The sequence below is a fragment of the Lissotriton vulgaris genome, unplaced genomic scaffold (genome assembly GCF_964263255.1).
Source record: "Lissotriton vulgaris unplaced genomic scaffold, aLisVul1.2 SCAFFOLD_2427, whole genome shotgun sequence".
Classification (NCBI taxonomy): Eukaryota; Metazoa; Chordata; class Amphibia; order Caudata; family Salamandridae; genus Lissotriton; species Lissotriton vulgaris.
Window position 1 is genome coordinate 177,002 of NW_028254742.1, and position 15,885 is coordinate 192,886.

The 15,885-nt window shown below is 49.9% G+C and overlaps 1 protein-coding gene across 1 annotated transcript in view; it reads right to left on the reverse strand.

Annotated features, from left to right (window-relative positions):
• Positions 1 to 15,885, reverse strand: part of LOC147659423 (26S proteasome regulatory subunit 7) — a 122,012-nt gene that overhangs the window by 38,235 nt on the left and 67,892 nt on the right. The window contains exons 8-9 of the mRNA XM_086951752.1: positions 14,802 to 14,966; positions 14,348 to 14,435 (exon numbers count right to left, since the gene is read on the reverse strand). Coding sequence (XP_086807878.1) covers positions 14,348 to 14,435; positions 14,802 to 14,966 — 253 coding nt within the window. The remainder of the gene's footprint in view (positions 1 to 14,347; positions 14,436 to 14,801; positions 14,967 to 15,885) is intronic.

Below are 15,885 nucleotides of genomic sequence, written 5' to 3' on the forward strand. Positions count from 1 at the left end.
TGGCTGGCTCTGGATGTGTGTGTGTGGCTGGCTCTGGATGTGTGTGTGTGGCTCTGGGTGGGTGTGTGTGTGTGGCTCTGGGTGGGTGTGTGTGTGTGGCTCTGGGTGGGTGTGTGTGTGTGTGTGGCTCTGGGTGTGTGTGTGTGTGGCTCTGGGTGTGTGTGTGTGTGGCTCTGGGTGTGTGTGTGTGTGGCTCTGGGTGTGTGTGTGGCTCTGGGTGTGTGTGTGTGGCTCTGGGTGTGTGTGTGTGGCTCTGGGTGTGTGTGTGTGTGTGTGTGTGTGTGTGTGTGTGTGTGTGTGTGTGTGTGTGTGTGGCTCTGGGTGTGTGTGTGGCTCTGTGTGTGTGTGGCTCTGTGTGTGTGTGGCTCTGTGTGTGTGTGGCTCTGTGTGTGTGTGGCTCTGTGTGTGTGTGGCTCTGTGTGTGTGTGGCTCTGTGTGTGTGTGGCTCTGTGTGTGTGTGGCTCTGTGTGTGTGTGTGGCTCTGGGTGTGTGTGTGTGTGGCTCTGGGTGTGTGTGCGTGTGCGTGTGTGTGTGGCTGGCTCTGGATGTGTGTGTGTGGCTGGCTCTGGATGTGTGTGTGTGGCTGGCTCTGGATGTGTGTGTGTGGCTGGCTCTGGATGTGTGTGTGTGTGGCTGGCTCTGGATGTGTGTGTGTGGCTGGCTCTGGGTGTGTGTGTGTGGCTGGCTCTGGGTGTGTGTGTGTGGCTGGCTCTGGGTGTGTGTGGCTGGCTCTGGGTGTGTGTGTGGCTCTGGCTGTGTGTGTGGCTCTGGCTGTGTGTGTGGCTCTGGGTGTGTGTGTGGTAATAATTGCTGTCTGGTGAGCTCGTCCGTAGGGTACAATAGGTCTCACATTTGGGAGAGATTAAGCTATTGGCACTGTAAATGACAATCCATTTATTTATCTGTTTTCAAAACCAACACATAAATACAAATTTTGTCATTTACAATGCCAATAGCTCTAACTTCTCCAAAGGCGAAACCGTTGCATTGTAAATGCTTGTTTTTTTTTAAAACATATTTTGTTAGTTTTGTGTTAAAGTACAAAATACTGTACCGTCTACAGTCTTTGCCCACCAAGCCAAATACTAGTTCCTCCCCAACACATCGTTCACAAACAATCATATAATACATCAGGATTCAATACAATAAAGGCCAGGCGGTCCATATATAACAATATCTCTCAATACTGCGAATCTCAAGCAACTTACAAATACTACCCCTAACCCCAACTAATTCCAACGCGCAGAACTGATGACATTGCGCGTTCTCTTCGGTGGCGAATAGATCTAACCAAGGCTCTCCCCACTGCAGAAAGAGACCTTGCGCCACGTCAGAGTTCAGACGCCATTCGTGATCCATCATGCACTGGCGGCTGAGTTAGTCTGCCCTGGCGTTCAGAGAACCTGCCAGGTGTTGAACCACCAGGGTCACGCCCTGATGTTCCAGCCATTGCCAGAGGCGCAGAGCCTCCTGGCAGAGGGTCCACGACCCCACCCCGCCCTGTTTGTTGCAGTACCACATGGCGGTGGTGTTGTCCGTGAACACCTGCACTGCACTCCCTCGGACAGAGGGGAGGAATGCCTTCAGTGCTAGACGAATCGCCCGCAGCTCCAAAAGGTTGATATGGAGCCGGGACTCCGCCGGAGACCAGAGGCCTCTGATCTTCGCCTCTCCCATGTGGCCTCCCCAGCCCTGGAGGGACAAATCCGTCACAACTACGTGCTCCGGTTGGGGAAGGGAGAGGGATCTGCCGCTGACCCAATCACGGTCCGTGAGCCACCACTGCAACTGTCTCGCAGTGCCCTCCGAGATCAGGAAAATGGTCGGACAGGTTGCCCTGATGCTGGGCCCACTGAAACTTCAGGTCCCACTGCAGAGCCCGCATCCGCCAACGGGCGTGATTCACCAGAAGGATGCAGGAGCCATCAGCCCCAGAAGCCGCAGCGTCAACCTGACCGAAACTCGGGATAAAGGCTGAAAGATTGAAATCAGAGCCTGTATATCCCGAACCCGCTGTTCGGGTGGGTAAACCCGAAACTGCGCCGATGAAAAGGAGCTTCTGAGAGGGGCACAGGTGTGACTTCAGCACATTGATGGAGAACCGCAGCTGGTGCAAAAGGTCTGCCGTCGTCTGGAGGTGGCTGACGACTGTCTGGGGCGAGCCCGCCTTCAACAACCAGTCGTCGAGGTAGGGGAAGACTGAAACCCCTAACCTGCGCAGATGAGCTGCGCCCACCGTCATCACCTTCGTGAACACCTGTGGGGAGCTGGTAAGGCCGAAGGGGAGCACGGTAAACTGAAAGTGCTTGTGGCCTACCGTGAACCGCAGGTAACGCCGGTGGGCCGGCAGGACGGGGATGTGGAAATAAGCGTCCTGCAAGTCCAACGCTACCATCCAGTCTCCTGGGTCCAGGGCAGCTAAGACCTGAGCCAGAGTCAGCATCTTGAACTTCTCCTTCTGGAGAAAGTCGTTGACGTTCCGTAGGTCCAAGATAGAGCGTAGGCCCCCTTTGCCCTCCTTGGGTACCAGAAAGTAGTGGGAGTAGCAACCACGTCCTACTTCTGGCCCAGGAACGCGCTCGATGGCCCCCTTGGCCAAGAGGGCCGAAACTTCCTCCTGCAGAAGCTGCAAATGATCCCCTGATACGCGGTGGTGTTGCGGTGGCATGGCTTGGGGGGTCGTCTCGAAGGGGAGGAAGTAGCCCCTTCGGACGATCTGCAGCACCCACCTGTCCAAAGTGACAGTGCGCCAGTGAGAGTGGTGATGGCGAACCCTTCCCCCCACTGGCATCTCGTGGGCCGAAAAGCATGGACTAGGAGGGTTTAGAGGCAGATGCTGCGGGGGAGGGTGTGGACTGGCCTCACCGTTGTCCCCGACCGCCTCCACGGCGATTTCCACGGCTACCACCGCGCTGGATGGTAGTCTGCGGCGTGTGGCTGGCAGCACGTGTGGGGGCTCCCCTTCCTTGGCCACGAAAGAAGCGAAAGACACCCGTTTGCTGGCACGGGGCCGAGAGGCCCAAGGACTTGGCCGTAGCCCTGGAGTCCTTAAAGCGCTCAAGCGCTTGTTCTGCCTTGTCGCCAAAAAGGCGACAGCCATCAAACAGCATGTCCATCAGTGAGTTTTGGCCATCGGCCGAAAAGTTGGCAGACCTCAACCAGGCGTGGCGTCGTCACCATCGCTCTACCTGGTGAGTCGGTAGTATCCAGCCCACACCGGATAGAATATTTGGCTGCATCCCGGCCCTCCACAAGGGCTTGGCCAAGTTTGGCCCGTACCTCCAACGGACACTCTGGCAGCACTTCCGCAACCGTATCCCCCAGAGAGTGAGTGTAGCGGCCCAAGAGGCATGCGGTGTTGGAAGACTGCAGTCCCAGACTAAGGGAGGAGAAGATCTTTTTACCGTACTGCTCGTACCTCTGGGATTCCCTGTCCGGCGGAGCAGACAGGAATGCGGTCTGGGAAGTGGATGCCTGGATGACCAGGCTCTCGGGGGTGGGGTGGGTGGACAGGAAAACTGGGTAGTCCGGGCGTTGGCGTCTGGCCACGTTCCTATCTACGGGCGAACCCGTAGCGGGCCTGGACCAAGTGCCCAAAAGAACGTCGGACAAGGCCTCATTAAACGGCAGCAGAGGCTCTGTCGGGCATGGCTGAATGCGGTTTAAGGACCTCAGTGAGGAGGTTAGTCCTCACGGCCGCGACGGGAAGCTCAAGACCCAAAGCCTTGGCAGCCCTCATCAACACCACACTGTAGGTTGCCCCCTCCTCCGAAGCCACGGTAGGAGGTGAACAAAACCAGTGTCTGGTGAGGTGTCCAGACCACTGGCATCCCCAAAGTCCACCTGTCCAGTCCTCTTGAGACAGAAACTCTCAGGTCAGAGGGTCCTCAGACCTCTCCCAATACTCCTCGTCACCCATCCCCTGATAGTCAGGGTCATCAAACGATGTGCCCGGTTCATAGAAGGTAAACTCCCCAAGCGGCGTCGAAAGCAGCGCCGTTCCGACGCCGGAACCGGAGCGAGGGAGGCATCGGGGACGGCGCAGCCCGAGGACGGCGCAGCCCGAGGACAGCGCCGGAGGCGACACCTGACGGACCGACGCCGAGGGGGGGGGGGGTCGTAAGGTCCACCGGCGACGACCCGGATCCCGAAGCGGGTCCAGTGGGGTCCTGCGGCGCCGGGCCCGAAGGTGCCGAAGTACTAGACGGCGTCGGGCCAAAGCCCCCGACCCGCTACGGGCCCCAGACGGGTCCGCTGGGCCCGAAGGCCCTGCGGAGCCCGTCGGAGGAGAGAGGGACCTCGTGGCCATGAGGAAGCGCTCGATCTCCTCCGGCGTTACGTCTTGTCCAGGGACCGGAGGGTGTGGAGCTGGACGCGGCGCTTGAGACTCCGACGGAGCCGCGTGGGCGGTGCCACCCGAACACCCGGCCGCGTCACGCGAGCGTCCAGGGGAGTCAGAAGAGCGATGACGCCTCTTTGACTTCTTGTGTTTCTTACCCGACGACGACTTCGACCCGGAGGAGTGGTGCCGACTCTCGGAGCTGTGGTGGCTCCGACCCCGCGACCTGTCCCTCGACCTCCCGTGGGACCGGGACCTCTCGCGGCGCGGGGCCGACTGCCGGAGTTCGAGTCGCCTGCAGGACCGCTCCCGCCTGGCTTTCGAAGACAGGGCCCGGCAGTCGGGGCAGGTCTTGTCGTCGTGGTCGACGCCGAGACAGAGTAGACACCGACGGTGAGGATCCGTGACCGACATCATGCGGTCGCAATCCTCACAGTGCTTAAATCCAGGCATCCCTATGGCACCGATCGGAGTCGTTCGACTTCGAAAAGATGATCAAAATGATCCAAAAAGTTAGTCAAAAAGTGACTAGAAGTACTGCTTTTTCCAGATCTGCGCTTGCTGGCGCGGAAAAAAGAAGAACTGACGTCAGCACGCGGAGGCGGCGTCTAATTACTCAGACGACGTCATCACGGCGCCCACGACGGACGCGGAGCCGCAGACGACGCCTACCGACGCGCAAGGGTACTGCTAAGCAAGAATTTCCGGATCCAGTCTGACACCTGGGGATATTCTAAGGTAAGGAATCTATCATGAACGTGTCTCTTTCAGATAAGGGTTTTTGGTCTAATTAGTTACAGTTTGTTTCATTTACATTATAGATGTGTCCAATGTGTTGAAAGTGAGATGCCCGGATAACAGCCCATAGAGAACCCGTGAGGCTTGAAACGCGTCGGCAATTGCTAATAAATTAGCAGAAAGTGGATAAAGGATCAAAAAGAAAGAATTGATTCAGGATTACGTTTGGATTTAAATTATCAGAACATTTAATGATATCCAATTGAGCCATCGCTTGATTATATGTGGCACATCGGTTTGTTTTGATGTAGTTGTGTAAAGTTTTGTGCAAAGTATTATGTATGTCAAAAAAAGTTTGTTTTGTACATTGTTGGAAGTATCATGTAAATTGTTATGTATGTGAATATGTATATGATATTTGTGTGTTCCATATGAAGGATATAAAGTCCTTCCTAAAGAAAGAGTTGATAAAAATAGGGTGAATAAATAACCCAATCACCGAAAGAATATAGTGTGGTTGTTGTAAAAACATTATATAAGTAATTAGGATACCAGGTTTTCTTCTTTTTAGTACGTATTCAGGATTTGGGCATTTAGCTCTACTCATGTTCCACCTATACATTTTATTAGCTCCTTGCAGTGTCTTTTACAATTGTTTTTATCTCATTGGTTTAGTGGTTTAATAGTCCTTCCTTTTCTCTCTTTAGTAACTCCTTCACTTCAGTTTTAACCTCCCAATAGGGTAGCCCCTCTTCCATGTGGATTTACTCGGTTCCTTTTATTTTCGCTTTCTCTGCACTCTTTTTAATGACTTCTTCAAGGTAGGTGGAGATGCAGACACAACAGCCCCAAAGCACTTCCATTATACGCTTTGTTTTCAGCCTCTAGCTTGTTTTTATTGGCAGCGCACACTTTCACTTTAATAAATCCTATGCCCAGCTTTCACTTTACCAATGGCAGCCACGCCCCTTTCTTTTATTCTGCGTGCCTTGCCGTATCCAACTTCAAAAATATCCTGTGTATATCTTTTGCAGCACGCTATTACGCACTTTTACTTACACAATGCCATGCCCCGCTTTCACTTTAATTTTCCTTAAAAATGGCGGCTGCGTATTTCTTTTGTTCTGCCCAGCTAACCATATTGAACTTATTTGTTGGTTCCGGTCAGGTTGCTTTCGATCCCCCCCACTGCACTTTCACTTTAATTTACTTTTAAAATGGCAGCCGTGCATTTCTTTTGTTCAGCGCGACTCGCTGCATGGAACTGGTTTGTTGGTTCTTGTCCTGTTGCTGGTTGTTTTCTCTTCCTCTACTCTACACACACCCCACCCCAATCACCAAATTTTCAGCAGAACAAAGTGTTTGTTTTCACTGCTGGGGGCCAACGTAAAAATGAGATGTCGAATGTTGTTAACTGCGAGACAAGTAGTAAGCCCCACGATGGGTGGGTGGGTTGTTGAAATGTGGCTAAACCCCCGTACTTACAAGTGTTGTCATGCTTTCTTTTAATGTTGCGCCGGGTGGGGGGGCACCTCAAACGCTGCTAATTACTCGTTTACCTTTTATTGGGAAATAGGGATTGTTGCATGTTTTTCATTTAGCCGAAATGGGAAAATCCAAACTGTTCTCTGTGACTTCTAGTTTAGCATTTTTTCACGTCTCTAGTGTTTGGAGGTTGGTTGTTACATCACGCAAATAACAAGCTGTGTGTGTTTATTGTAATATATAACTTGTGTAAAAGTAAGCATGTATAGATATGACGTTTTTAACATACACTCTGTGTTCCTCAAAATTCAAACCATTATTTAAGACTAACGGTGTTTTGAGTATTTATATACATTTTCATTGCTTCTCAGGAAACCACATTCCACTGCTAAGTTGTTTAAATGCAACTTGCACCGACTGAAGGAAACGCTTCTGCTTTTCTGTGAGGTGATCTGAGGAAATACTACCCGAATGCTCAGTGAGGGGAATGAGTGTATGAGCTAGATTTCTGTGTGCAACTAGTTTAGTAAGCAACATCACGCAAAGTGGAAACAATGATTGAAAAGTCAGTAAAGAAATCATCTTCTCGTGTTGAACATGTTGCTAATGTGTGCTTTTCCTGGCAATTTAATATTTACTATGTTAATTCTCTGAAGAAGCCTTACAAACGTTAACCCCCAAAAAGTGTAAATCATACCTATATTTGGCCAAAATGTTAAACTACTTCAAATTGTGTACTTTAAATGGTTACTTATTCATCTTTTTGTCTTGCTTATCTGTTAAAATGTAAACAGAAGCGGCAGAATGGAAATGTGAACGCAAAATATCATTGCTGTGCCATGTGTGCGTTGGGCACAAATATTAGCTGATAGAGTTTACAGGAATGCTTCAACATGAGTGAGTTATCACAGAGACAAACACAATGAGTATAAACACTCAGGCACCTGACATATTCACGTTGCCAGACTCATATCACGAACTGCTGAAGACGCAGATACACACCGCTAGAAACACTTAGTACACACAAACACAGCAAGTCAGGCACAGCCATATTCACACTATTAGAGATAACTGCTAGACACACGCAGGCACCTGATACATGCATGTTGCTAGACTGAAAGTTACACTGCTAAACACGCATACATTGCTAGCAACACTTAGGTACACACTAACACTGCAAGACTGGCACAGCCATATTCACACTATTAGACACACACACTCTCAGGCACCTGACGTACAATTTCCTAGACACATAGTTGCACAAGCTACTATAAAAACTTGGGTACACACAAATTCTGCAAGACCGGCACAGGCATTTTCACACTTTAAAAAAACCACACACGTGCACTCTGGTAGACACCCTCAGGCCCCTGCCACATACGCTTTGTTAAACATACATAGTTACACTGCTAAACAGGCAGATACACCTAGAAACACTTAGGTACACACACTGTACTTGCATTATTGTGTGACATTGTAAAAATGCGCTACTATATGTTTGTACATGAAATGTTTTGTAAAACTGGGGCGGAAGCAAAACGAATAGTTTCTTACCTGTTGGTGTAGTTTTGCAGCTTGAAGATCTTTCTGGATTCACTATGCTGTGCATTATTCCGCGATCTGGTGGTTGGGTCCGGATTCGTAGTCTTTTTTCTCTTTTTTTTTTTGTAGCCCAGGTGGGCGTCGACGTCCCACCATTTGGGGCACCTTCGTGACGTCGGCAGGCTTCCTGCGGAAGCTCCCACCCTTGGGCGCCATCTTCGGATTCTTTTTTCTTTTCTTTTTTGTGGTGAATCCATGGCTATGTGTATTAAACTTTCCTTCAATGTAAACTTCTTCACGTATATTTGTCTTGTTAAACGTTCCCATCTTACTCTATGTCCTTCCACCTTCTCCAGCCTCATCTTTCTGGCGGAGGTGGGTGGGTTCGCTAGTGAATCCAGAAAGATCTTCAAGCTGCAAAACTACACCGACAGGTAAGAAACTATTCGTTTTGCAGCGTGAATCTTTCTGGATTCACTATGCTGTGCATAGATTTCGTAGCGGTTTTGTCACTCATGTGGCGGCTGGGTGGAAGATGAGCGTTGGTTGTTAAAGATATGTTGAAGCACTCTTTGGCCCACTTGTGCTTCCTTGTTCATCTGCACATCTACGCAATAGTGTTTAGTGAAAGTGTGCACTGAAGCCCATGTTGCCGCCAGGCATATGTCTTGGATGGGCGTGTTTGCCAGGAAGGCGATCGTTGCCCCTTTCTTTCTGGTTGAGTGGGCTCGTGGCCCCTCCGTGAGCTCTTCACCAGCTTGCATGTGGCAGAGCTGTATTGTTTTGGCAATCCATCTTGCTATGGTGTTCTTAGTCACTGGTCTACCCAGGAGACTCCTTGCGAAGGACACAAAGAATTGTTTCGTCTTCCTGTGTTCTTTCGTGCTTTCTATATAGTGCATTACTGCCCGCCTTGCGTCCAGAGTGTGGAGCGCCCTCTCCGCGTTTGACGTGGGCTTCTGGAAGAAGCTAGGTATCTGGATACTTTGGTTCATGTGGAATTTAGATACTACCTTGGCCATGAAATGCGGGTCTGTCCTCATCACGACCCTGTCACTGTGTATTTGTATGTACGGTTCTTGCAGCGTCAAAGCTTGTAGCTCGCTCACTCTGCGTAGCGATGTTATTGCTACTAGAAAGGATGTCTTCATTGTCAGCATTTGTAGTGACGCTTTATGGATGGGTTCAAACGGTGGCTTCATGAGTTCCGTCAGTACCACGTTCAAGTTCCATGCCGGCGGCGGCATCCTCTTGGGTGGCGCTATTCTCTTCGCTCCTTCCAAGAACCTTTTAACTACTCTGGAAGTGAAGAAACTTCTTCCTGTTTCTCCTCTTGTGTATGCCACAATCGCTGCCAGGTGAACCTTCAGCGAGGACGAGCTTAGTTTACTTTGATCAGGTGCGTGAGGTATCTAAGTACTGTAGACTCTCTAGTCAGTTTTCTCTCCAGGTTTTTCCTATGGCACCACTGCGTGAACCTCTTCCATTTCTCCCCATAGCACTTACGCGTGCTGGGTCTCCTTGCTTCTCTCAGCACCCGAAGTGTGCTCTCTGGTAGTTTTAGATGTGCGAACCCTAAGTCCTCAGGAGCCACGCTGACAGGCTGAGGCTTTCTGGTTCTGGGTGTAGAACTTGTCCCCCTTCCATGGAGAGAAGGGCTCTTCTTTTTGGAAACTTGTGTGCTCTGCCCTGCGACATCTCCATAATCTGAGAGTACCAAGTCTGCCTCGCCCATTGGGGAGCCACCAGGATGAGGGTCATGTTGCTCGACCTGCACTTGTTCAGGACCCTGGGGATCAGTGGCGTCGGTGGAAAAGCGTAGGCAAATTTCTTTGACCAGCTTATCCATAGGGCATTCCCATGGGACATCGGTTCCTGTTCCCTCGATGCAAAGTGTTGGCATTTTGCATTCTGGCGTGTTGCAAACAGGTCTATTGTTGGTGTGCCCCACCTCCTGAACAGGTTCTCTGTCTCTTGGTTGTTTAGTTCCCATTCGTGGGACACCGATGCTTGCCTGCTGAGCCAATCCGCTTCCACATTGTCCTTCCCTGGCAGGTGTATGGCAAGCAGGTCTATCCTGAGTAGGATCGCCCATCTCCATATTTCTTGAGCTAAGCCCAGAGGGAATGACTGAGTCCCCCCTTGCTTGTTGATGTAAAACATCGTTGTGGTGTTGTCTGTCTGTATCATCACCCTTTTGTTGTAAAGGTGCCTTTGGAAGGCCTTGAGGGCCAGCAACACCGTTTTCAGTTCCAGGTAGTTGATGTGCTTGACTGCATCTCCTGGGTTCCACAGACCCCTCACTATGAGCCTGTTCATGTGTGCACCCCATCCTTTCTGGGATGCGTCTGTGGTGATGGTCACAGTTGGGTCCGGTGGCGTTAGAGGTTTCCCCATCGTTATATTCTCCTTCGTCCACCATTTCATCTCCTCCTGCACATTGTGCGTAACAACCACTAGATCTTCCCAACTTCCTTCTGCTTGTGACCATTGCTGTTGCAGCCACTCCTGTAGTGGTCTCATCTTTAGCCGAACATTGGGGACCAGGTGGATGCAGGACGCCATCATCCCCAAGATCTTGCTCACCGTCCTCACTGCCAGAACTTGCCCCTTCTGGTAGTGACGTTTCTCCCTCAGCAGGCTGAGTGTTCTCTTTTCGCTTGTGACCTGTTCTGCGTGAGCTTTGCACCTCGTGTAAGAGCTTGCTTTCACGAGCCAGTCGTCCAGGTAGGGGTACACATGTATACCCTCCCTTCGTAGGTGTGGGGCCACCGCCGCGAGGTATTTGGTAAAGACCCTTGGCGCTGACTTGAGTCCGAAAGCCAGGGTTGTGAACTGGTAGTGGTCTTCGTTCACCTTGAATCTTAGCATGTGTTTGTGTTTCCTGTTCATGGGGATGTGCAGGTATGCGTCTTTTAGGTCTATCTTGGACAAGTAGTCCGCGGGCCTTATTTGTGGGATGACCTCTTGCAGGGATGTCATCTTGAACTTTTGAGTTTTTACGTAGGTGTTCAGGAACCGTAGGTCCAGGATGGGTCTTAGGCTTTCGTCCGCCTTTGGTACTAGGAAGTAGTTTGAGTACACCCCCTTGTTCCGTTCTTTGTGCGGGACTTTTTCTACGGCCTCTTTGAGGAGCAGTTCTTGAGCTTACTCTTGGAGCAACTGCAGTTCTTTGCCCTTGTGACCCCTTCTCTTTGGCTTTCTGCTTGGTGGATATCTTTCCAGCTCTATGCAGTATCCGTGCTGTATAATGTTTAGTATCCACTTGTCTGTGTTATTTTTCTCCACTCGTGTAGAAAAAATCTCAACCTTCCCCCTACTGGTGTTGTGTGTTCTCTTGAGCCGTGTCTGTGTTAGTCTCCCCTTAGCTGTTGGTGCTCTCCCCCCTGAGGCTTTGGGTGGTTGAGCGCCTCCTTCCTCCTGGAGTCACTTTTGGGGGGGTTGATCACCACCTCTCCGTCTCTGGCTCCGTCCGTTTCCTCTCCCTCGAAAGGACTGGCCCCTATTCTGGGAGTTCCAATTCTGCCTCTGTTGACCCTGGTGCCATTGGTTGTCACTCTGTTGACCATGGTGGTGCGACTGTTGCGAATGTGAATGCTGGTTTCCCCCTCTACCATTTGGTCTCCTTGTGGGGGTGCCTCTCCGCATCCCCCTGAATTGTAGGGCTCCCATCGATTTGGCTGTCTCATTGCCCTCCTTCAGCTGAGCCAGTTTGTCATCTACTGATGCCCCGAACAGCGTCACCCCGTTGAAGGGGGTGTTCAGGATGTTATTTTGCACTTCTACCTTGAAGCCTGATATTCTGAGCCAGGCTTGCCTTCTCTCAGTGATGCCTATGGCCATCAGCCTGCTAGATGTTTCTGCCCCATCTAGGGCTGTCTTCAGGCATGCGTTTGCTATGTCCTTTCCCCCCTCCACGAGGTGGGCTGCCCTCTGCCTGTACTCCTCAGGCATGTGTTTCAGCAACTGGCTCATCTCATCCCAGTGCTGGTATTGGTGTCTATTCAGGAGTGCATTGGAGTTTGCCATCCTCCAATGCATAGCGGCATTTCTTTCAATTTTCCTTCCAGTGAGGTCCATCCTCCTGCTTTCCTTATCAGGTGGTGGGCCGGATGTTGTTGGCACGTTGGCCCTTCTTCTGGCCGTTGCCGCGATTATGGAGTCAGCTGCCACAGTGCTCTGGATATAAGGGGGGTCCTCGGAGGAGAACTTGTACTTCTTCTCCGTCCTCGGGGTTACTGACCTGCATGTGGCCGGTTCCTTGAAGGCTTCAGTCCCTTGGGCCGTGACGCTCTTCAGCATGGGCAGGAAGCTGCTTTTCGTCTGTGAGGGGAGCAGAGTCTCCAGCAGGAAGTCAGCCTTTGTCTGTTCCTCCTCCAACTTCACATTGTAGACTGCTGCAGCCTTTTTAACAAACTCATAGTAAGCCCCGATGTCGTCTGGCGGCGAAGGCCTCGAAGGGTATGTCTCCACAGGTTCCTCGGGTTATCGGCCTCGAGATCCTGCCATTCTTCTTCTAGCGACGCCGAGGATTCTGAGTAGTAGCTCTCGCGGAGGTAATCTCCTTCCGAGCGGTAGAAATCCTCCTCTTCTCCCTCATCTGTGAGATTTGGAGTTTTCAGCAGCTCCTCGGCTTCGAAGTCCTCCTGCACCTCTACCTCTTCGGCGGTCGCAGCGGTCTTCAAGGGAGTCGAGTAGGTCTTCGAGGGAATCGTGTAGTTCTTCATTGTTTCCTCGATGGCTCTCTTCCTCTGGCGCATACTCTCCATTTCGGCCTCGAGCCTTCTTCTCTTTTTCTCCATCTCTGCTGCTTGCTCAGCGTCGAGCTTTTCGGCCGGACTCTTCGACGTCGTTCTGAGAGTTCTCGCCCGAGGGTCCCTTCTCGAGGGCCTGACTCGACGACCTTTGCTTTTCGCTGGTCTTTGCCATCTGAGAGTCCTTTTCGAAGGATCCGCTGGGCCTTTCGGAGGATGCGGCTTCGGACGTCGAAAATTTCGTCGCGGGCGCTCCTTTCGAGGACTTAGTCTCTGCTTTTCGGGGTTCTCCCTCAGGCTTTCTCGGCCCTGTCTGGGTTTTCGGGGTCGTAGACTCTCCTACCTTTTTTGAAGGTCTCACATCGGTCTCTACGACCGTGAAGTCATCTGGTCCCTCGGCGATGTTCTCCTCTTCGTCGGAGGAGGCACCCAGCTGGTAGAGGGTCGGCGTGGTCCCTTTTCCTTGCATCGTGTGGTGGGCCACCCTCTGTCTCTCTCGAACTCTCAAAGTCTTCTGCGTGAAGATTGAACAGGCGTTGCAATCCTCGCTGGAGTGGTCGATCGGCAGGCAGAGGTTTCAGACCGGATGCTGGTCCTTCTGCGCGTACTTGTGGTGGCAATTACGGCAGAACTTGAATGGGGTGTTGTCCATGTGCTCGCTCAGGGGGCCCCCTGCGCACGCTTTCTCCTTGGCCGTCGAGTATCACAAGGTTTTCTCCTCTTTCTCCGTTCCGGCTCTAGGAGGTCTTCTTCTCCGACTTCCCTCGGTCCTTCTTCCTCAAAAACTTGGTGTATTTCCTTTTCTCCTGAAACTTCTCCGGAGCTTCATGCGACGATCCAGACCCAACGGCGGAAAAAAGAATCTGAAGATGGCGCCCAAGGGTGGGAGCTTCCGCAGGAAGCGTGCCGACGTCACGAAGGTGCACCAAATGGTGGAACGTCGACGCCCACCTGGGCTACAAAAAAAAAAAAAAAAAAAAAAAACGACTACGAATCCGGACCCAACCACCGGATCGCGGAATAATGCACAGCATAGTGAATCCAGAAAGCTTCACGCTGCAAAACCATTTCACTGCCAAGAGTTTAAAAAGTTACATCTGTGACTCACTACGAGAACTTGGGTTACATTTCTGGTCGCTCTGCACTCCGTATAATTTGAAAGGCAATAAGTGACACTTCCTAAGCGAACATGGCAAAATCTACTGCTTCCAAAATAAATGGGTACTAAACGTACGTAAATCAGCGAGGGGAGACGTAAGAATGTCTTCACAAGAGTGTAGGTAGCTACAAATATATACAAACCCATGCACCCATACACTTACGCACAATAACAGATAAGCTCTACAGTAAAATTAAATTCAAAGAGGTGCGCTATATCCAAAAGAGCCAAACTAAAAATGCCTTTTTCTTGTGGCTTTGTTACATGCACGTATTTAGAAGGGATGCAAATTAGTAACTGGCAGGAAGGGTTAAGCAGAGGGAAGCCTACCCCCAATGGCATCAATTTCATCGAAGAATATCAGACAGGCTTTCTTTGTTCTGGCCATTTCAAAAAGCTCCCGGACCATTCGCGCTCCCTGTGTGAAAAAGAATGAAGAGAAAATCAATTAGGGAAGAAAAGTGACATACTGTATTTTAGAGATTACACTAAATGGCTCCTTGATTTACTGAGTTAGAAGAAATACAATCAGATAAGAATTTCTACAAAAACATGGAAACAGTTCATTTTATAAACAGTTCAGACAACTTGTTTTCAGAAGGAACAAAGTTTTAATCTGTAGTCTACCACTGGCAAAATTTGCTAGAAGCAAACATGGGACCACTGATTATCGACTGGCATGTAGACTCACATTAATGAGTAAAAAGAGCAGAACAGGCTCGGAGGCAATTTAGCTTAACTGGGGTTTGTTTACTTACACAATTAAAAATGGACATGACATTACCTCACCAACATATTTCTGCACCAACTCTGAGCCAATTACTCTGATGAAGCAGGCATCTGTTCTGTTGGCTACAGCACGAGCACACAACGTTTTTCCTGTACCCGGTGGACCAAAAAGCAGAACACCTTTTGGAGGTTCAATTCCAAGATTAACAAAGCGCTCAGGCTGTAAAGATACAAGAAATCGAATTAGAAAATAAATAATAACCCACATTTCAACAAATCTGCAGCTGTCCAACTATATCCTGCACATATCAGTTGTCACAAATGACCATGCTCGTACCAAGCGACAATTAATCCAGTTTTAATTATCTGTGCACATCGCTAATAGACACTGCTCAAACTCCACTTTGTACCTTTAAATTTTGCTGAAGAGCAACTCTTCCAAGCACCAGAAGATGTGCTTCTCATTCAAAGAACATATCATATCAAGATGTAAATTCCTTCTCCATATTGGGCTTTTTTTTATTACATTACTAATCCCAGGTAATGCATTTGAGACTAGAGCATAAGATGATTATGAAGAAGGAAAAACGCTGCGTACCCACAAGATGTTAGCAGCTTCGGGCTAGTCTAGATTCACTTGATGTGCATCCTCCCATCATCTAGCGGCTGGGTATTGAAAAACCTTGTTAACTTGAATACATAATATTGATCAGGCACTGATCATAGGTGAAGTCCGTACAAACCTTAATGAGGGCATTGAGAAAAAGTACAGTGTCGCACACAGCAGACATCTTCACAGTCTATTTTCCTTGGCATTGTGTAATGTGTATAGTTCTTCTGCAGTAATGTAACAGATTTGTTTCTTTAGTCCAGAAAGCAAATAGGCTTCTAAATCTACGACTGAAAAATAATCTACTGATGTTGTCCACTATGTAGGACCTTCTTGGTTTCTGATCCATGTCACCAGGAGTTATGCTGTATCCATTTTCGGTCGACATCCAAAACATTGGATTCAAGTAAATCAAAAGCTTGTCCTAGCCCAACCACTAAATGGAGGGAAGAGGCACAGCATCTCAATCAAGAACAGGTTTACAGAGCAAACTCTTAAATATACGGTTCTTTACAAAGCTTCTCAATTA